General features: G+C 43.4%; 1 protein-coding gene across 5 annotated transcripts in view; it reads left to right on the top strand.

Annotated features, from left to right (window-relative positions):
- LOC306703004 (mitogen-activated protein kinase kinase kinase kinase 3-like) overlaps positions 1–21,970 on the top strand; it is a gene marked incomplete at its 3' end in the record, with an annotated part of 32,632 nt that extends 10,662 nt beyond the window's left edge. The window contains exons 9-35 of one of the 5 annotated variants that reach the window (XM_079168800.1): positions 19–150; positions 506–568; positions 729–810; positions 1,449–1,565; positions 3,885–3,963; positions 4,060–4,118; positions 5,389–5,451; positions 7,764–7,816; positions 8,280–8,318; positions 10,004–10,078; positions 12,104–12,155; positions 12,253–12,475; positions 13,589–13,698; positions 14,579–14,620; positions 14,817–14,901; positions 15,021–15,100; positions 16,786–16,846; positions 16,953–17,070; positions 17,171–17,229; positions 17,405–17,508; positions 17,904–18,075; positions 18,221–18,289; positions 18,372–18,464; positions 18,582–18,652; positions 19,305–19,360; positions 19,457–19,507; positions 21,120–21,970. In XM_079168800.1, the coding sequence (XP_079024926.1) occupies positions 19–150; positions 506–568; positions 729–810; positions 1,449–1,565; positions 3,885–3,963; positions 4,060–4,118; positions 5,389–5,451; positions 7,764–7,816; positions 8,280–8,318; positions 10,004–10,078; positions 12,104–12,155; positions 12,253–12,475; positions 13,589–13,698; positions 14,579–14,620; positions 14,817–14,901; positions 15,021–15,100; positions 16,786–16,846; positions 16,953–17,070; positions 17,171–17,229; positions 17,405–17,508; positions 17,904–18,075; positions 18,221–18,289; positions 18,372–18,464; positions 18,582–18,652; positions 19,305–19,360; positions 19,457–19,507; positions 21,120–21,207 (2,296 nt within the window). Of the gene's footprint in view, positions 1–18; positions 151–505; positions 569–728; positions 811–1,448; positions 1,566–3,884; positions 3,964–4,059; positions 4,119–5,388; positions 5,452–7,763; positions 7,817–8,279; positions 8,319–10,003; positions 10,079–12,103; positions 12,156–12,252; positions 12,641–13,588; positions 13,699–14,578; positions 14,621–14,816; positions 14,902–15,020; positions 15,101–16,785; positions 16,847–16,952; positions 17,071–17,170; positions 17,230–17,404; positions 17,509–17,903; positions 18,076–18,220; positions 18,290–18,371; positions 18,465–18,581; positions 18,653–19,304; positions 19,365–19,456; positions 19,508–21,119 lie in introns of those variants that run through there. The other 4 variants (XM_079168798.1, XM_079168799.1, XM_079168802.1 and 1 more) reach the window with 4 other exon arrangements.
- Positions 21,971–22,245: the final 275 nt, after the last annotated feature.

Here is a 22,245-nt window from a genome sequence, read left to right as displayed (position 1 = left end):
CCTCCTCCTCTCTCATAGGATGGCTCCTGAGGTAGCAGCGGTAGAGAGGAAAGGAGGTTACAACCAGCTGTGTGACATCTGGGCTGTGGGCATCACTGCAATAGAGCTGGCTGAACTACAGCCTCCCATGTTCGACCTGCACCCCATGAGGTGTGTGTGTACGTGTGTGTGTGTGTGTGTGTACATGTGTGTGTGTGTGTGTGTGTGTGTAGGCGTGTGTATAATACTTGTTTGGACTGTGTTAGTGTGATGATAGCCGAGTGTGAGGATGAGAAAGAGATTTAATTCTTCCCACATGTGATTGAAACAGAAGTGTTTAAAACACTGATTTATCAGAATGTGTATTTATATACATATATATATATACATATATATATGTATATAAATACACATCTGTACAGAGAGACCTCCAGCTGTCTCTTGTCGTTATAACTGTGTGGTTTGTGGTCCGTGTTCTGCTCTAAAGACTCCAGGTTTACTCTTCGTCTCTCCTCTTCCTCCTCAGGGCTCTCTTCTTAATGACCAAGAGTAATTTCCAGCCTCCTAAGTTGAAAGATAAAGTCAAGTGGTAAGAGAGCAGTGAAGGACTTCTATGTGTCTGTGTGAGAGCACACGGTTTTTAATCTAACCCTCTCTCTCTCTCTCTCTCTCTTTATTCTCTCTCTCTCTCTCTCTCTCTCTCTCTCTCTCTCTCTTTATTCTCTCTCTCTCTCTCTGCTGGACGACAGGACAAATAACTTCCACCATTTTGTCAAACTGTCGCTCACTAAGAGCCCAAAGAAGAGGCCGACGGCTGAGAAGCTGCTGCAGGTGAGAACGTATTTATAATTATTAAGTGTGTAAACGTATTTCTGTTGTCTTTGTGGTCAGAAAACAGCGTTCGTAAACAGTGTAAATGTAACATTTGTTACTTCTTTATTGTATCAAACTTCTTCTCTACTACATTTCAAACTCTCAAACCAGAGCTGGTGATTGTTGGAACAGTGGAAAGAGACGGTTTTAGTTTTATTTTGTTTAGATGATCAGCGAGGAATGTTAATGAGGCTTCAGTCAGTCAAATGACCGAATAAGTAACCGATATAAACAGAACTCAACTCAACGCTGATAGGCTGTCGCGCTGCGCCATCGCAAATTCGTGCTCATCGCGTCTGTACATAGACTTGGCGTTTCGGCGTTTTGACGCGTCAAACGCGCCGCGCGACACTGTACATAGACTTTGTATGTAATCGCGCCGCGTTCATCGCGTTTGGTGTGAACACACCTTAAGACTCTGATGAGCTGTTAATTTATTTATCTGTCAAGTAAGAAACCAAGAACGCAAGAGACGCTAGATGATCTAGAATAACTGAAAAGCTTTGAGTTCTTTAAGTAGTGACCAGACGTTTAACACAACTTTCTCTCTCTCTCTCTCTCCCTTCATCTCTCCCCCCCTCTCTCTCGTCTCCCAGCACCCTTTCGTGTCTCAGCCTCTCAGCAGGACGTTGGCGATCGAGCTGCTGGACAAATCCAACAACCCGGACCACAGCACCTACAACGACTTTGACGACGACGACCCCGAACCAGAGGTAACCTTTCACCTTTCACCTCTGCAGGTCTGTGAGTCAAGGAGTCGACGGAGGACGATCTCGCTTCCTTTCCATCCCTCCTAATCGTGCACTTCTTTCTCCTCATTCAACCTCTGGCACATGTGACTCATCTTTCTGCTTTTGTCCTTCTTTCCTTTCCTTCATCCTGCTCTTTTCTCCTCTCTTTCCTTCTCCTTTCTTCCTCTTTCCTCTTCCTTCTTGTAGCGCTTCCTCTTTCTCCTCTCCTTCTTTCTCCCCCTTTCTCCTGTCTCCTTGTCCCCTTCCTCTGCCCCCTCCTCAGTTTAAGTACAGGGGTCATTTCCTACCCATAAGCCCCGGTGCTCGGCGTGCGCCCCGTTTCGCGGCCCGTAGGAAGGTACCAGTCTGTGCTGCGGTGAAGTCGCCTCTAACACAAACCGTTCACTTCAGGGTCTGCTGGTGTTCTGATGGATCAAATATAATCATATATATAATAATCAGTATCGCTCGTAAAGATGAAGATGGCGACCAAAGCGTGACATCATCGCCTCCTTTACAATAATGCTTCTGAAACAGCTCAAACCGACGTCCGGCTAAAGAATGGTGTTTCTATATTTACTGTGATATAATGAAACGTCACAACACAGGCTGAACGTATCTACACATATATTATCGTATAATAAGTAGTATATATAGTATTTATTAATGTCTTATATATCTACAACAGTAGAACTTTGACAGTTTTAGATCACATGAAAAATCTCACTTTCCTCAAAACTCAAAGTCAGTATATTAGAAAAATGTGGAATATTGCTAAAATTATGTTTATTGAATGTATTTCATATGACTTTTTTTAAACATTGATTATATGTATATATATATATAAACACATGCATATCTTTGATATATAACTTAATGAGTTCATAAATACCAAACGGTGCTCTGTGTGGTTAGAGAGATGCAGCCATTGTCTTTATTTAGTCTTTGGGGACATAAATGTACCTAAAATATAATGAAATATATAGAAAGAAAACAGCCATTATGTGCCCAAATATATGAAATATATTCAGATTTATACTGAGGTACTAAACACTTTCACCTAAATGAATTCAACATCTCAGGGCACAGACGCGGTGTGTAGTATTTAAATATGACGGTTACGGGAGCCATCTTCATCTAGCGTACTAACCGTGTGTGTTACTGATGAAGATCTTCATATTTAAGAGGTGGTTTTAAATGGAGCTATGATCTGTTAGTGGATCTGTGCTACGAATGAGTCTTGAGTCTTGGTTTGTCTCCTGCAGGAGCTTTAAAGCATGGTTTGAGGTTTGCTGTGTTGTTGTTTTCAGCTTCTTAAGATGAAATACTGGAGACTTGAGGTCCAGTAGAGTTTGAACACAGAGTTCTGTGGTTTAACTTGTGAATGAGCAGTTTTACAAGCTCATGCATGAACATTTAGATAATCTCATCTGAACTTAAACGCTCTGAACTTCAGATAACTGTTTAAAACAGTGTGTGTAAATGAGAATTCATTCTGTAAATGAGCATAATTAATGCCGTTAGATACCTTCACTTCCTGCCTCATGTGTGCTTTATTAAACTCCTGCATTTGGAGATGCAAAGAGGAAAAATATATATTTATTAACAGCGTCAGCAGCAGAATTAAGAGACAAGGAAGGAGGACGGATAACGAGTTATTGTTATACAACAGCATCAATAGATTTAAATGAATGGTGATATCGTTAAGTTACAGGAATACATTTAGAATGATGTCGGCCTTTAGTTCAAACATAATCTCAATGTTGACATAATTATTATGTGTCATTTATAAACGGGGTTCATTAAACTCAATGCTTCAAAGTTATGAAATATACAATCCTTTGGTGAGAAACCTCAGCTTAGATAACAGCAGAATAACAGCAGAATAACAGCACATGACTCCTAAAAGTCAAACTATAAGAGTCTGTTTGTACGGTTCTTACACGAGGATCAATGTCTTCTAACGGACGCGTCCCGGTTTGGACTGCAGCTCAGCTGGATGTCCAGACTGTTGTGGTCGGCTGTTTGCCCCACACGGGTCACCTCCATTAAGACATGAGACCCGGGTCCTGCATGGCGGTCTCCCTTTCAGGGACTCGTTGCCGTCGTTGCCAGAGGAAGGTCTGTGTTTCCCCGTCGCCTGCGTTGCTGTGTTTCTGGTTGTCTGGTTGCAGAGTGCTGCTGGCTGTTTTGCTGTGTCATCATATCCCTCCCACAGGAAGTAGCAGAGGGATCATGTTGTGTGTAATGGTCTCAGGTTGAACAGCTCTCTGACTCTCTGTGTTTCTCCTCCTCCGATAGTCTCCGGTCTCCGTTCCTCATCGGATCCGCTCCACCAGCAGGAGCGCCAGAGAGGGAAAGACGCTGTCGGAGATTAACTGTGAGGTCACAGCACACAATCAAACGTGAACAAATCTCACGTTCACGCAAAAATAATCCATAACGACCCTCTGCTTTGTCTCTGCCTCTCCCTCAGTCGGTCAGGTGAAGTTCGACCCTCCGCTCAGGAAGGAGACGGAGCCTCACCACGAACCGGTGAGTTCATCAGCTGTGACGTATGTTTGAGAGAGAGAGAGAGCAAATCCACCGATCCCATCCACGTAGATTCACTCTGAAATGTAGGGACGTCTTGATCTACGTCAGAGAATCTTTTAGGGGTAGTGGATGACATCAGCTGATCAGGATGCTTTCTAGCTGCGCTCCTGTGGAGAGAGTCAATGGCCTTTGTGAACCAGAACATGCTGCAGAAAGCCTTTAGGATCGGCCTGTGAATGCTGGAGGAAAGACGAGTTTAGAAAACCACAGACCGTCTATCAGCAGCGGACGTAGTCGTCCTGACGTCACTCATTGGTTATTGTGTGTCTTGTTCGAGGCGTAGCTGAATATTACGTGTGATTTCCTATAAACTAAAGCTGGTTCTGCTGCTTGTTGAATAAACGGGATGGTGCCGGTTCATTCTCGATCACAGCGTCTTGTTAAAGTCCTCCTCTTCCTCACACCTCGTTCTGTCCTTTCTTTTGCACTTTGAACTCCTTTTATGTTCCTCTGTGGAGAAAGTCCTGATGCTAAATCCATCTGTCCATCAGGTTAGGTTCACGGTATGAAACGGGCGGTTCGTATCCATTCACCCGTTCGTCCTTGAATAATATGATCACATGGGGTCTCTCTCTGTCTTGCTGACTAATGTGGTTTTTGCTTCTCTAAGAGCCGTCCGTTCAGGATCACAGTGCTATGTGTAGCCTTTAAAAATCAATAGTATTGTTGGATATCAATAACGTAATAGCAGCAGCATTTTGTGGCATCTTTACACAGATGTGTCTAGAGAACAATCAGGAACCTGGACTACGGTCCTTTACAGGCTAACGTTAGCTTCTTACTTTACACTTCAAACATCATAGAAGTGGAGTTAATTTGAGAAGATTATCTTGATGAACGAAACGTTTAAGTATCATAGACGAGATTATTTTCTGCAATAATTAAAAAGAAGTCCCTGCAGCTCTCTATTGTTCACTGAAGGAGGCTGTTAATAACCAATAATATATATTAATGCCATTTATTAATGTTTCTCCTCCTTTAAACTCTCATCCAACCCCAGTTCCCTCCCTCGATCTGTTCCTCTTCTCCTCGGATTAATATTCCCTCCTTCACGGACTATCCGAGCCCATTTTTTGGCCTTAAATCCATCTTTCATCCGTCATCCTCTTCTTTCTTTTGCATCAGTGTCTCCGTTCCTCCCCCCCGTTCCCTCCATCAGTCCAGGTTAATGTATTAACTGAGGTCTCTCTCGCTCTGTCTTGCTGACCAGTGTGAATCTGAGCCCTATCTGGACTGTGTTGAGGAGCTCTACTATACCGCGAGATCTAATCTGGTAGTACTCTTTCTATCTGTCTCTCTCTCTCTCTCGCTCTCTCTCTCTCGTCCTCTTTATTTCCAGTCTGTCATCATCTCTTTAACCTTATGCCTTCATGTCTCACTCTCTCCATAATATTTCTCTTTCATTCGTAATCTGTTCTGAAGGACGAGTCCTTTCCTTTTGGCTCTCTTGCTTCCTGAGCCCTTGCTGTCTCTTCTATATTTATATTATTTTCTTCATTTTTCCAGACTGCTGATTGTTTTGGCTGCTTCGTGTGTATATTTTTGCTCATTTCCACAGTTTAGTTCCATCTCTTCTTCCATCTGTTGCTGTTCATCTTGTTCTTCTCTTCTCTACCTCTTGCCTCTCTAACTGGTGTTGTAGTTGAGTCCTTAGTGTTGTTGTTGTTGTTGTGTTTTCAGATACATTGGTTACAATACACACATTCACACAAACAAACATTACAATCAAATTGTGAATCTGTTGAGTACGAGTAGGATTTGTTGGCTCCTCCCCCTCCCCAAATTCACTCTGGTTTTGAACGATCTGTTTCTCGCTGTATTTGTATTTTCTTTCGTCAACGTGTCCGCCATTTTTGTAGTTTCCTCTTGGATGCATGGTTGCAATCTTGCACCTGCAAATCGCTACATTTTTTGTACAGTTTGACGGCCAGAAACGTCCCGAAAACAACAACATTTAATGCAAAGAGAATAATCCAGGCAGAGTGCAGATGATTCTATACATTTATGTATTTTTTTTGTGGAAAATCAGACTTATTTTGCCTTTTTAAAATATGAAGTTTATGTGAAACAGACTAACACACACACACAGATAGAGACGGAGGTCAGATTCAGTTTTAGAGCTGCTGGTAGTGCTGCAGTGCCTTGCTCGAGGGACACTTTGGACACAGGCATTCCTACTTACGGCATTACCAAACACACACACTGAACCTTTTAACATTCTCTGTCTTGATATTTGTTTCTCTCTACAGAATGTGTCTCTTCAGAACATCACTGCTTCTCTGTGCTCTAACCTCTTTACGTCCTCTAGTCGACCAGAGCGGCGAGGCCTCTTTCATCCATGTGTCCGTATGATGTTTGTCTGTTTACTGTGTGTGTGTTTGTTTACAGTGTGTGTGTGTGTGTGTTTTCCCTCTGCATGCCTGTTGCGTAATGTCATTATCTTTATTCAGTGTTTGTGTGACACGATGCTGCGTTCACATTGTGGCTTCATGTAATAGAGAAAAAAACTAGGTAGTTATTAGGTATTAGGAGCACATTGACAAACGAGGTTACATTATAAAATCTATAAATGTATGTTAGGGCGCTGTTAGTTTGCTGTATTTTAGGGTGCTGTTAGATTGCTGTATTTTATGGCGCTGTTAGATTGCTGTATTTTATGGCGCTGTTAGATTGCTGTATTTTAGGGCGCTGTTAGATTGCTGTATTTTAGGGCGCTGTTAGATTGCTGTATTTTAGGGTACTGTTAGATTGCTGTATTTTAGGGCGCTGTTAGATTGCTGTATTTTATGGCGCTGTTAGATTGCTGTATTTTAGGGCGCTGTTAGATTGCTGTATTTTAGGGCGCTGTTAGATTGCTGTATTTTAGGGCGCTGTTAGATTGCTGTATTTTAGGGCACTGTTAGATTGCTGTATTTTAGGGTGCTGTTAGATGTCTGTATTTTATGGCGCTGTTAGATTGCTGAATGTAAAGGCGCTGTTAGATTGCTGCTAGACAGTCGCGTTAATACAGTTTCCGGCCTCCCTTTGTGTGCGTAAAGCGGGAGAACAAACAGTTTTCTGACTGCAGTTTTACTTTACAACGCTCTGGAGCTATTGGAGAGGTTTGGATTCTGTGAGTTGGAAACAAAACTACGCAGCGGCCACGGGAATCTAATTCTACAAATATGTTAATAATGTTAGAACGAGACACACATCAGCAAACCGAACGTCTTCATCAGAATTATGAAGACGAGGGGGATTGCTGTTGAACATCTTATTATAATATAGATATTTTTAGGCCACAATGTGAACTCAGCCAGAGTCAGATCTTTTGACATAGACATGAACACATTAGCCAATCGCTCACTGGGCTTATCTGTGTATGATTGTAGTTATGAAATGATCTTAGGACGAGTTCTAACTGGGGATTTGAATTGTTTAGTAGCTTCCCCCTTCAGTCATTTGATTTATTTAACAGGGTTTCACTTGTTTTAGAGCTCCAGCCCTTTGTGTCGCTGGAGACGTCAAATAAAGTAGCACTGACTTTACATGAGCTCGTTGTGAAGTATTAAGTCACAGGACTAATGTCGTTTGTTTGTCTCGTAGGACTTGCAGTTGGAGTACGGACACGATTCTCCAAGTCTACTGGGAGGAAACAAGTAAGTCACTTCCTGTGTAATTCTTTCTCTTTTTACACCTTCATCTCTCCACTGCTTTAGTTTTCATCTACAGTTACAGGTAGCGGTCTATTGGACCGTTGTATTAATTACACAGTTATCCGTTAACCGTCAGAGTGTTAAATAAAGTTTAACTGACGATGGTTCTCCTCCAATATTCAGTAAAACATGTGTTTCTAGTCTCTGATCTCTGATAATGTTACATTGTAAACAAGCAATCAGTGTTTAAAGCAACTGGAGGAGAGCTAGTAACGTTAGCAGCACCGCTAACGGCTAACCAACGGAGGTTCACTTCAGTTACATCATGATGCCTTCAGGCTCTGCTCAGTGAAAAGGAGTACTGGGCGACTGTAAATTAAAACGGTACTGTGTCATGGTTGTATAACTATATTGTATATATATTATATATATTATATACCTTTGTTCTTTTCTCTCTGACAAACAGGAGTCTTCTGAAATCGGTGGAGGAGGAGCTTCATCAGAGGTGAGTCAGACCTCAGGGCCTCTTTTGATTTGCTGGCGTTCTAACCACGCCCACCCATCGGCCAATCACCGTCAACGACTAATCGAGCCAATCACACGCCACTAAACTGCTGCCACGACCTCAGGCTGCCGCTGCTCTCTGCATTTTGGATTCTTCTGGCTTTTATTTTTCCCTTCTTGCGGCTTGCTTCACGCTTTGATGTCATCAGCAGAAAGGCTGCGCTTCATAGGAGCTTCCTGCAGAGCACGGCTTCAACACACACACACACACACACACACACACACACACACACAGTTTACAGCCAAAGCGGCAGCTAAAATCAATGTTTACCATGTATATGATGTAGATCATGTTGAATTCAACGTATTATATTCTGTAAGGCAACAAAGTTAAAATGTAGTTTCTTTAGTTTTTGTCCCTTTTTGTCTCGTTTGGAGGACAGATGTGATGGCAGAGTAGTAGATTCATTTTTTGTGCCAGAGTTGGTAGATTTTGATAGTTTATAGTTTTGTGACAGTACATTTTTAAATCTTACTGAGTCTAAATACAAGAAAAAGATCAGTTTGTTGCATGGAATTGGGGGTTTGTTCAGTATATTCACTTTTTTATTTGCTGTATTCCTAGAGAGACAGGCTTCGTTATTACTCTTGATTCTCAAACTAAAGCCGACGTTATAACATAACGGTGTAGTCTGAAGAAGTTGCTGTTTCTTTGTAAAGTTAGAGGTAAAAAACCTCCAAGAAGGAGCATCACTTCCTGTTATGGAAATGTTGTCATTATCACGTTTCTCTTTTTAACATTAATGCTGTTTTTATTTACTTTACTGTTCTTTTGATCGACGTAAAGCTGCTTCACCTCATTCACAGAAGATTTATCATCAAGTAGTTTTACACATTCATGGAATTCACCTGGTTTATTTTGTGCAAACGACACACAAAATAAAGAGGACATGAAGCATAAAAGCAAAGTGCTGCAACAGTCAAAGACGCATGAATATAGAATAGAAACATTACAGTTAAAAAACTTTAAAATACTGTGCAGTTTTGTGAAAATAGAACGTTTAATATACGGAGATATTAGTCCAAAAGATGTGCTCTAACGTTTGGGCTGCACATTTTTACACACAATTATTTAATTGAGCGGAGCATTTTAATCGTGTTATTATGATTCATGGGAAGCCAAAATTGTGAATGATATATAATATTCTATTAATTGTGCAGCCCTGCGTTACTTTAACGCAGAGACACAGACGTGAAGACATTACAGGACAGGACTCCTCCTCTTCCTGTTGGGCTTTTACTGTGAAAAACACCTGCAGGAAGTGTTGCGTTTCATGAGACGAGAGCTTCACGCTGATCAGAAGAACGACAGAGCAGCAGAGTATAGAACAGGGAGGTTGTGGATCTGTTGAGTGGACTGATTGGAGGTTACGGTGTAGATTTGTTATTGAGTTTGTCGGATCCATCTTTATTTGTTGGATCCGTTCGGTCCTTTCACATCTGCCCAGGGTTCACGGGTCAGAGGTAGTTTGTGGATTCACTCAGATCTCCCTTCTTCCTCTATCCTCCTCTTCCTCCTCCTGTTGTCATCCCCTACCTCCTTTGCTTGCTCCCTTAATCCCTCCCTCCTTGCCTCAACCCCCTCTATTTCTTCTTCCTCCCTCCTATCTCCACCTCCTCTCCCAGGGGCCATGTGGCACACTTAGGGGATGATGATGATGAGGATGATGATGGTGCAGATGATGATGAAACTCACACTCAGTAAGTTCTCTCCCGGTCGTAGAGCCTCGGTTTCATCGCCTCATTTCTGTGCACACATCACATCACACACTCCGCCTGTGTTTGTGTGTTTTCTGTGCCGTTGTGACGTTAACTACTAACAACAATCCCAAAAACCCACCTGGAGGCTGCTCGCTTTGTGTTTTTCTTCCTCTTATTTCTACATTTCACCTCCATAGATACACAGGGACAGTGAGTAACTTAAGCCACTAAACTGCTCAGCATTAAAGGCACATTAAAGCTACATGCTAACCCGGCTACACGACTACATTATGTTAACTTCTGCAGGATTCAGATGTTTTAGATCTGAAATGTGAGCTCTGGGTTTAGTTTCAGTGATCCTCGTGACCTTAACGTCGTATCTGCTGACGTATTGTTTTCTTCTCCACTTCCACCGCCATCTGTGTGCCTCCTTGCTGTGTGTGTGTGTGTGTGTGTGTGTGTGTGTCCGTCTCTCCTGCTTCTATTAAACTGTGTATTTGGCATCCAGCCTCATCCCTCATTGTGCAAAAGCCAAATGTCTGCGGCGGACCGGAGCGTTCATTTATTTTCCACTGCAGTCAACACACACACACACACACACACACACACACACACACATACACACATAAACACACAGAGCAATGAATCCTGGTTCTAAACAATGTTTTATGAATAAAATCGTATCAGCAAAAAACTTTAGATGTTACGAGACCATTTTTTCCTTCCCGACACCGATTCTGATACCTGAACCTGAATAATTATTATTATTACTAATATAATTTTGTAGGACCTGATATGATTGATATCATTGGTGCATATCCTGTCTCAGGTTAAACTCTTTCTAAAACATTCATACAGAGAATAAATGCCGTAGTTTGACAGATTTGTTCCAGTGTAAAATATCTCCTTAATGCTAACGTGTTGCTAGCTCTGGCTAACGTTACGCTCTCTGCCTGGTCGCTACTGAGCATGTGCAGCGAGAAAGAAGGGAGACGTCTCACTCGGGATGTTTTTTATTTCCGTAGCTGATAATAGAAGAAGCTTCTTTCTCATCTGTGTGTGAGAGCTGCACGTGCTCAGTACGGATCAGGGAGCGACTGAAGCGTAAATAAAGCTGTCGGATCGGTACCTCATCCGGCACTTTAAAACTGTATCTGATTCTCACAACAACTCATTACTTCACTCATTTGTCACACAGTTTTTTCTCCATTTCTTTGCAGCAGGTTTTTTTTAATGCCGGCTTTCTGCTCCTATAAGTGTTTTCTTTAGCATCTTATTCTTCTTCCCAACACACCTCCTTCACTCTACGCTTCACTCGCTCTGTAACGTCTGCATGTGTTACTGATACACTAAGGGGTTAAAACATCTGCTGAATCACCGCCACTCATTTTCATCTGTGTGTTCATGTGATTGTGCTCACTGTGATTGTTTGTCTTTAGATCTTTGTTGTGTTCTTTTGTTCTGTCAGTCATCATTAACGAGTAGCTCAACTAATCTGCCGTCTATGAGCCAAACGTACCGTAAAGTCTCTGTGAGTGTACGCGCTGGTCTGCCGTCTGTATTATTCTGTTTAACAAATAACAATAAGCGTCATTTAGAGAAGCTTTTGAGTACTTGAAGCAACATTGGCGGTTATTCAGTAACAGCGCTGCTATTCTCAGAGACTCTACGCGCTCCATCTGTAGTTTTAATGATCTCTAGTGTGTTTGTAGCGGTGAACATTTTAAATACTGTGTCTGTGTCAAACAGAGGCGGGCTCTGGTTGAATTTGTCATTTTTAACATCTGATCGCTCCGTAAAATACGACATCTAGAAAACATTTGTCTGAATGTGATCTTATGAAATCTGTCCTTTATTATCAAAGCGATAATTACTTTAAATGCCGAGTTAAACCAAAGCCTCAGTAGAGACTTGTTGAAAACGGTTGTTTTTCGTGTAACGTTTGTTGTCAGTAAACAGCAGTTTTTAGTCTGTTTTATGTGTTTCGTGATGCTGACTCTCACGTGTTTCCTCCTCTTTCTTCAGTAAATCGAGCACTGTCATGAGGCCGAAGGTCCCGCCTCCTCTTCCTCCCAAGGTATGAACAAATGTGTCCAAAGATTCAGTTCATTTGGCAACGTGAATATCTGATGCATGTTGAATTATGGAGAACATTGTGTTTTTATTCCCTTCAGCCCAAGTCCATCTGCTCGTCTCAACAACCCCAGCATCTGAAACACGACGACAGCCAATCGCACAGCGAGGACGACGGCGGCGGAGGCGGGACCATCAAGCGCTGTCCGGCCCCGGAGACGGCGAGCCCCGCCAAGGCCGCCGCCTCCTCCTCCTCCTCCTCCTCCAACGTGCCGCCGAGGCCGCCGCCCCCGAAGCTGCCGCCGCACCGCCGCAGCAGCCTAGGTAACGACAGCCCGAAGCACGCGGCCCCGGAGAGCTCTGCCCCAGAGGATGATGGGAGCTTTAGGCATTTCTGGGAGTGGCTCCACACACCTCACACAGAGGAGGAGCTGGAGGAGGCGTGGGAGGTGCTGAAGGAGGAGGTGAAAGAGGAGGAAAAGGAAGAGAGTAAGAGCAGCCACTCGGTAGACCGGTAGTGTCCCGACCCTGTCGTCCTGTCCCATGAGTCCGTTAATAACTCAAACCCTCTCCTGTCCCATCAGCTCCTGTTCAGTATCAGTGTGTGTCCTCTTCTTTGTGTGATTGGTTGTTTAAGCCAATCAATCAAAAGCTAGTAGTCTGCTACCCCCTCCATCCTCCATCCTCCTCCCCCCCCTCGCTTCCTCGCTCCCTAAGAGGAAGGACGAGGAGCAAACATCGTCCTGACGTGCTGTTCAGTTCTGCTTCTCATTCTCCTCTTTGATTAAAATGTATAAATACTAAACTGTAACTCAACAGTAATCAAACTTAAAGGAATACGTCTGTTATACAAAATGATCATTTATATAACAGTTACTCACTTTCTGTTACCTCGAATCCTTCAAAGAAAACTTATTTTTAATAATCAAAAATCTGACAAAAGTCAGAAATGGATATATCAAAATATCTGTTTATAAAATAATCAAAGTCTCAGAGAGGGATGGAGAGAGAGACTCAGCGAGAGAGAGAGAGAGAGAGAGACGGAGAGAGACAGAGACAGCGAGAGAGAGACAGAGACAGGGAAAGAGAGACAGAGAAAGAGAGAGAGGGAGGACGTCTCACTGCAGAACTAACAAAGTACCGATAGGAGAACCGATCACTCCGGACCACATCAATACTAACGGGTTCTACTCGTTTAGAACCCTCCCAGTATTGACTCCTCATCAGGTCACATTAACAGCTCTCTTGGCTCATGACTGTATTTGATCCTCAGTGTTCTTCCTGCTCCTCTCTCTGTCTGTCTCTCTCTCTGTCTCTGTCTCTGTCTGTCTGAGTTGAGCTCCTCTGTGTCTCCAGTCATAGAAGCAGCTCTGTGTATAAAGTGTCAGTCTGATGTCACACTGAGTTGTGTCTCTGTTGTTGTTGTTGTTCTTGTAGGTAACGGGCTGAACACGGCTCCACATGGTGGAGAGAGAGACAGTCCAGCAGAGAGACAGTCCACCATGCCCCCTAGTGTCCCCCTACGGAAAGACAAGAAGGACGTACCGGTGAGCACTCTTGACTGAAAGAAGTTCCTCCTCTGATTCTCAACTGTCTAATGTGCTTCCAGTGAGCTCATTCATTCACATCACGCTGTGGTGCAGATAACATAACGTCACTCTGGAGACTCCTGCTGGTGGATCAGAGAGAGATTTTAGTCTCGTCATAAGACGACAAGAGATGTTGTTTCAAAAACACCGAGAGAGCAAATCCACAGAAGGATTGTTTGGCTTCTGTGTCTGCTGAACCGTCACAAATAAGACAAAAAGAAACACCTCAAAGGGTGAAATGCACCTTTAACTGCACTGCCAAACAAACAACAGCTCGGCGCTTCTGTGCTGTTTGTAAGTCAATTGGATAACATGCAGACATTTAGGGCAAAGTTGGCCCGTTTCATAAAGAAGAGCGCTGATAGACAGTGAAACTATCAGCTCTCTGCAGAGAGTTGTTGATGACTGAAGACATCTTCATGCTTCACTCAAACACATTTATTTTGGGATGCAGGGACGGTTGAGTCATGAAAAAATAAATGAATAAAACTCCCCGACTACCCAAGACATAAATAAATGAAAAATAATGTTATTATATCAAAGAATTAACAATATTTCTCCTGTCGACCTCAAATTGCACTCAGTTGCAGAACCTAGTGTTTGTGCTGTAATATATAATAATGGGTTTAATATCTTTAATGCCTTTAATGACACGAGGAAGATAGATTTCCTCAGTGATGCAGTCCGTTCTCTGTGAATATGAGTTTTTGCAGGAATTTTGTAGGAATTGTTGGTGCTGTAAAAAAAGCAGCGTGTCACCAGGATCCTTCAGACTCAAGTGCTGACTGACCGTGTGTGTGTGTGTGTGTGTGTGTGTGTGTGTGTGTGTGTGTTCTAGAAGCCAATCAGTAATGGTCTTCCTCCTACACCCAAAGTCCACGTAAGTACCCGTCTCTCTCTCTCTCTCTCCTCATAAAACGATGTAAAGAGGTATTTTTTTACAGGGAAACAGAGATTATGGGAATTTACCGTCTTATTTAATAACCCGCTTCTCATCTTTGATGCTCGTCGTTGTGTTTTTTCCAGTTGGTTTATTCCAAACCAAAATGTTTACACTCGTCTCCTCTCGTTCACAGATGGGTGCGTGTTTCTCCAAAGTGTTCAACGGATGTCCTCTGAAGATCCACTGCGCCACTTCCTGGATCAACCCCGACACCAGAGGTAACTAATAGGAAGCCAGATCATTAGACTGACGTGAGCTGCTGCTCTGTCCTCAGAAGTGGTGTAATGTGTGTGTGTGTGTGTGTGTGTGTGTGTGTGTGTGTGTGTGTGTGTTTCAGACCAGTATTTGATATTCGGAGCTGAAGAAGGAATCTACACGTTAAACCTTAATGAGCTGCACGAGACCTCCATGGAACAGGTGAGACCAGAGACCAGAGCTGTTTAAGATGATCGGGATGTAATATTAATAAACAATATAAATATAAAAGAGTAATAAACCGTTTTATTCACATTTTAGTTCATGAATAATGACGCTTAATAGTCACATATTGTACAATGTTTTACATAATGTTGTGTAATAGTACAGAAGAGTGTTCGTGCCAGACATAAGAAAAATAAATAATAAAGTAAAAGAAAGAAAGAAAATTCTTTAAATGAATCATTAAAACTGTAACAATAAAGTTTAAAAACATTTGAATAAAGTACAAATATTGAGAAAAAAACCCTCAAACCTTTGAGATCTACTCGCACAAATGTTGAAATTTAAACTTTTCTCTCAACATTTTGAAAATACTAAATATAAAGAAATCTTCTTCTTCCTCATTGTGCTCATGTACTCCTCTTCATCCTCCTCTTCCTCATTGTGCTCATGTACTCCTCTTCATCCTCTTCTTCCTCATTGTGCTCATGTACTCCTCTTCATCCTCTTCTTCCTCATTGTGCTCATGTACTCCTCTTCATCCTCTTCTTCCTCATTGTGCTCATGTATCCTCTTCATCCTCTTCTTCCTCATTGTGCTCATGTATCCTCTTCATCCTCTTCTTCCTCATTGTGCTCATGTACTCCTCTTCATCCTCTTCTTCCTCATTGTGCTCATGTACTCCTCTTCATCCTCTTCTTCCTCATTGTGCTCATGTATCCTCTTCATCCTCTTCTTCCTCATTGTGCTCATGTACTCCTCTTCATCCTCTTCTTCCTCATTGTGCTCATGTACTCCTCTTCATCCTCTTCTTCCTCATTGTGCTCATGTACTCCTCTTCATCCTCTTCTTCCTCATTGTGCTCATGTATCCTCTTCATCCTCTTCTTCCTCATTGTGCTCATGTACTCCTCTTCATCCTCTTCTTCCTCATTGTGCTCATGTACTCCTCTTCATCCTCTTCTTCCTCATTGTGCTCATGTATCCTCTTCATCCTCTTCTTCCTCATTGTGCTCATGTATCCTCTTCATCCTCTTCTTCCTCATTGTGCTCATGTACTCCTCTTCATCCTCTTCTTCCTCATTGTGCTCATGTACTCCTCTTCATCCTCTTCTTCCTCATTGTGCTCATGTATCCTCTTCATCCTCTTCTTCCTCATTGTGCTCATGTACTCCTCTTCATCCTCTTCTTCCTCATTGTGCTCATGTACTCCTCTTCATCCTCTTCTTCCTCATTGTGCTCATGTATCCTCTTCATCCTCTTCTTCCTCATTGTGCTCATGTACTCCTCTTCATCCTCTTCTTCCTCATTGTGCTCATGTACTCCTCTTCATCCTCTTCTTCCTCATTGTGCTCATGTACTCCTCTTCATCCTCTTCTTCCTCATTGTGCTCATGTATCCTCTTCATCCTCTTCTTCCTCATTGTGCTCATGTACTCCTCTTCATCCTCTTCTTCCTCATTGTGCTCATGTACTCCTCTTCATCCTCTTCTTCCTCATTGTGCTCATGTATCCTCTTCATCCTCTTCTTCCTCATTGTGCTCATGTATCCTCTTCATCCTCTTCTTCCTCATTGTGCTCATGTATCCTCTTCATCCTCCTCTTCCTCATTGTGCTCATGTACTCCTCCTCTTCCTCATTGTGCTCATGTGCTCCTCTTCCTCCTCTTCCTCGTGTGCGTGTGCAGCTCTTTCCTCGGCGGTGTACCTGGCTCTACGTGATGAACAGCAGCCTTCTCTCCATATCTGGTGAGCTCGTTATAATAAACCGGTTTATTCTCATGAGCCGGATCCAACACGTTGCATCTTAAACTCGTCATTGTTCCTTCTTGACTTCCTTTCTGTCCTCGTGCAGGAAAAGCCTCCCAGCTGTACTCCCACAGTCTGGGCGGTCTGTTCGAACAGGCCCGACAGTTACAGAAGTTACCCGTCGCCATTCCCACACACAAGCTGCCTGATAAGATGATTCCCAGGTAAACAGACTCATCAGTATTAAGAAGACTCTTTCCTTTTCATCCGCTCCTCTTTAGTCTTAAACCTTTTGAATAACGTGATTTCTCTCTTTGTCTGTAGGAAGTTTGCCGTCTCCAATAAAATTCCAGACACCAAAGGGTGCCAAAAGTGCTGCGTAGGTGAGTTTAGTGAAGCAGGGTTTTATATTTACATGTGAGTAACTACTGTACTGGTGCTGCTCGTTTCATGGCCGAACATAGAAGCATGTGTGTGATACTTAAACATCTCACAGGTAGTTGTGAGTTAAAGTCAAAGGTCACCATGTTGCTGATGGCTGGTGTTGTTTCCATGCAGTGCGTAACCCGTACACAGGCCACAAGTACCTGTGTGGAGCCTTCCAGTCCAGCGTCATGCTGCTGGAGTGGGTGGAGTCCATGCAAAGGTTTATGCTCATCAAGGTCAGTTTCTTTATGACAAATGAAGATTTTAAACATGTCACGTTTGTTAAGGCTGCTCTGATGTCTTCTACGGATGGAAAAGCATGTTTTCTTCAAACAATCGCCAAAACTAGACCGTTCATCACAGCCAGAAGCTGTGAAAACTGTCGTAATTGTCAGATTTTCATCTTTCCGATGGTCCTTGAACACATGTGTGACGGAACGCGTCCTTCAGAAACAAAGCTTGAAATTGTGATATAACAGTCATGTGACAAAACATCTGAGAAACTTTGAGTGAACACAGAGCAGAGAGGAGAGGCTGTGACATGTGAATAGTTTAATATCTATAACTAGCTTTAGTTTTACTCTGAGACAGACGTCGCTAACACCGACCGCGTCTCCGTCTGCCTCCACAGAACATCGACTTCCCGCTGCCGTGTCCGCTGGAGGTCTTCGAGATGCTGGTGGTCCCGGAGCAGACCTACCCGCTGATCTGCGTGGCGGTCAGCAAAGGCACCGAACTCAGCCAGGTGGTCCGGTTCGGCACCGTCAACCCCAACTCTACCTCCTCCTGGTTCACAGAAGCAAGTGAGAACAGTGTGACCGCTTTAAGGAGGAGCACCTCATGCAAACCCTTCAGAACACCCGAACCCTTTAAACTGACCCTCTGTGTGTCCTGAGATGTTTCAAACATGGAGGCCGACATTAAGCTCTCCGCTCTCTCTCTCTGCAGACACGCCACAGACCTGTGTGATCCACGTCACTCAGCTGGAGAGGGACACCATCTTAGTCTGCCTCGACAGTGAGTCACAGTTCTGTACATGTGTGTCTTCATCGTGCAGCTTCAGGTCAGAGTGCATGAGGTTCTCTCTCTCTCTCCACAGGGAGTATAAAGATCGTGAACCTCCAGGGACGGTTGAAATCCAGCAGGAAGTTGTCAGCTGAGCTCACCTTCAACTTCCAGATCGAAGCCACGGGTAAAATAGAACTCACGACATAAATATAGAGACCGAATGTCTTTCATGAACTGAACTGAGGTCTTCAGCTCCGCTGTACTTCAGAGATAAAGTTCTTGTTTCTGTTTTTCTTTGCAGTTTGTCTCCAGGACAGCGTTCTGGCCTTCTGGAGGCACGGCATGCAGGGACGCAGCTTCAAGACCAACGAGGTGAGGTTTAGTACAGAGCGTCTCCGACGTCCTGGAAAACCTGGAAAACTGTTTGTCAGTTATTGATAAAAACACATGGAAAATAAGAGAAAAGGGTCAAATGTCCTCAGAAGTTATTTTGCCTTTCTGGTATTTTTCCTTTTCGCTGAGCACCAACACGGATCTCATGAACATGTGAAGTTGTGTTCAGGATCGTATCAACGTTCCAATGATTTAAAGGTTTTTTTAAGAGTGTTTTAAACAGGCGTGGTTGGTTCAGTTTCTAATGTTGACGCGTAGTTTCTAAACATGTTAGAGATGATTTCATAGATAAGTTATCGTCACATCCTTTAGTGTATAAGTAAATATGTTTGTTTTTCTGGTGTGTAACACTCGACCTAAGGAACGTCCCAGAAACAGAACGTGTTACGGTGGTTTCTTCTTTTGTGTTTTTTATATCTTTTACTGATTTCTTTCTTTCAAACTCGCAAAAGATTTGATGAGTTTTATTTTGATTGTCGAGTTTGTTTTACAACGTCTGGTGACTCTGAGGAGAGAATATAACGGATGATTTTTCTCACATTTAACTCTGTGAATTAAGTGTTTATTTTGTTGCATTAATACCTGTGATATCACATGAAATTAAGCCTAAATGGTCTCGCATGTTCCTCAGGTCACCCAGGAGATCTCTGACAGCACACGCATCTTCAGACTACTGGGATCAGACAGGTGAGAACACACACACACACACACATTAACACATACACACTTCACACACACACTCAGGTCTCTGCTAACACCCTCTCTGATGTCTCATCACCGAAGACGTGCCGACTGTAGAGATCCAGACACCGACAGAGGCCGCGCTCTGCCCAGGTACACTCGCTGCTCACTGGCCTCTTCTTCTGTCTCCGACGTCGCTGATCAGCAGCTTTTTAGGAGCGTCTGATGGGATTAAAATCATAGACACCAAAATCATCTTTGTCTGGTCTCACACAGTTCAAACTGACAAAATAAGAAGTCAAATCTAGCGAATTGTATCAGTTTTTATGTCAACCTGCACAAAATCTGATGCTTTTGAGCTGCTTTGGTGTCGACTGGATGATTTTGGTGTCTGATCGTCTCACTTTGAGTGAAGACTTAAAGCAGGGGGGTCTTTTTCTCCCAAATAACTTCTACAGTAACAGGGCTTCTACAGTAACAGGGCTACAGTAACAGGGCGTCTACAGTAACAGGGCTTCTACAGTAATGGCTTCTACAGTAATGGCTTCTACAGTAACAGGGCTTCTACAGTAACAGGGCGTCTACAGTAACAGGGCTTTTACAGTAACAGGGCGTCTACAGTAACAGGGCTACAGTAACAGGGCTTCTACAGTAACAGGGCTTCTACAGTAACAGGGCTACAGTAACGGGGCTTCTACAGTAACAGGGCTTCTACAGTAACGGGGCTACAGTAACAGGGCTTCTACAGTAACAGGGCTTCTACAGTAACAGGGCTACAGTAACAGGGCTTCTACAGTAACAGGGCGTCTACAGTAACAGGGCTTGGCTTCTACAGTAACAGGGCTTCTACAGTAATGGCTTCTACAGTAACAGGGCGTCTACAGTAACAGGGCATCTACAGTAACAGGGCTTTTACAGTAACAGGGCATCTACAGTAACAGGGCTTTTACAGTAACAGGGCTACAGTAACAGGGCTTCTACAGTAACAGGGCTTTTACAGTAACAGGGCTTTTACAGTAACAGGGCTACAGTAACAGGGCTTTTACAGTAACAGGGCTACAGTAACAGGGCGTCTACAGTAACAGGGCTTCTACAGTAACAGGGCTTCTACAGTAACAGGGCGTCTACAGTAACAGGGCGTCTACAGTAACAGGGCATCTACAGTAACAGGGCTTTTACAGTAACAGGGCGTCTACAGTAACAGGGCTTTTACAGTAACAGGGCTTCTACAGTAACAGGGCATCTACAGTAACAGGGCTTTTACAGTAACAGGGCTACAGTAACAGGGCTTTTACAGTAACAGGGCTACAGTAACAGGGCGTCTACAGTAACAGGGCGTCTACAGTAACAGGGCGTCTACAGTAACAGGGCTACAGTAACAGGGCTTCTACAGTAACGGGGCTACAGTAACAGGGCTTTTACAGTAACAGGGCTACAGTAACAGGGCTACAGTAACAGGGCTTTTACAGTAACAGGGCTACAGTAACAGGGCGTCTACAGTAACAGGGCGTCTACAGTAACAGGGCGTCTACAGTAACAGGGCTTCTACAGTAACAGGGCTTCTACAGGCTTGGACCGTATCCTGTGTGGGTTGTTTGCTGTCTCTACATTTTACTACAATAAACCTCTGGCTCTTTACGACGTCTTCATACCTCTACTTTACTCACTGTCGTGTTCTTTTGTCTGGTGATTTAAAGGTGGAATAAAGATTAATGTTTCCTTCCCAACTAAACTGGATGTGTGTGTGTGTGTGTGTGTGTTGCAGGGTGGTGGTGCTGGAGAGCCGGCCGACAGACAACCCTACAGCCCACAGCAACCTCTACATCCTGGCAGGCCATGAAAACAGCTACTGAGACACACACAGACACACACACACACATGTACACACACTCTCTACCCACTCATCCCAAACCTTAACCCGCCAAAACCCTCCCGTGTAACGGGGGAGATGAGCCGTTTCATGGGTACAGATGTGGATTCCCGGTGGGTTTTTTTTAAACAATGCGCCGCAGTGTTACGTGTGTGTTAGTTTTAGTGCGTCGTAGTGGAGGCGGGGCTTAGAAACTGCTGGTCTGAGGCCAGTTTGGGTTTGAGACAGACGGGAATCCTTCCTGACACCCACCTTTCCTGCACAGAAGTCTGACGTCAACACTACTTCTACTACTAGTCCTACACATACTACTACTACTACTACTACTACTACTACTACTGCTACTGCTACTGCTACTGCTACTTGCGCTAAAGCTTCACTGAAGCGCCATCTTGCACAGAAATCCTTCAGCGTCTCCTTCTTCCTCTTTCCTTTCCTCTGCTTTTTTTATTCTTTTTTTAAACTACACCTTTATTTATTGTGGCATGATGTAACTTAACAACTGGGATGGCTTTCCTGATTTATTTGGGTTTTTAAAGGATAAAAAAAAGATAAAAGATTAAAAAAAAAAAGTACAAAGCTTTGCCAGCTCTGCTCATCGACACACCGTCACACCGTCACCACACAAGTGCTTAATTGACCTCTATTTAACTGTTGTAAATATAAATGTAGTATTTTTTTGACAGAGACGAACACTAAAAAGACACGTAGGTCACGTAGCTCGGCGTGTGTCAGACAGACAGACAGACGGGGGGGGGGGGGGGGGGGGGGGGCGTTCACTTCCTGGTTCCCCGATCATGTGACCAGAGTCAGGAAGCAAAGACCTCTGATGTAATAAACCCGGAGCTCAGGATCGACCCGAGAGAAACACAGGAAGCAGCGATGATCGGCCATTTCTTTAATTCAGCGTCAACAGTTACACGTTTAAGTTTGTTTGTTTGTTTTGACACCCTCCCTTTGTTGTTGTTGTTTTAATCAGAAAGCGTTTTGTTTTTTTATCGAACCACTGGTGTTAAAGATT

The sequence above is a fragment of the Pholis gunnellus genome (genome assembly GCF_910591455.1).
Source record: "Pholis gunnellus genome assembly, chromosome: 11".
Classification (NCBI taxonomy): Eukaryota; Metazoa; Chordata; class Actinopteri; order Perciformes; family Pholidae; genus Pholis; species Pholis gunnellus.
Note: the sequence above shows the minus strand (reverse complement) of the source record. Positions and strands in the feature narration are given on the sequence as shown.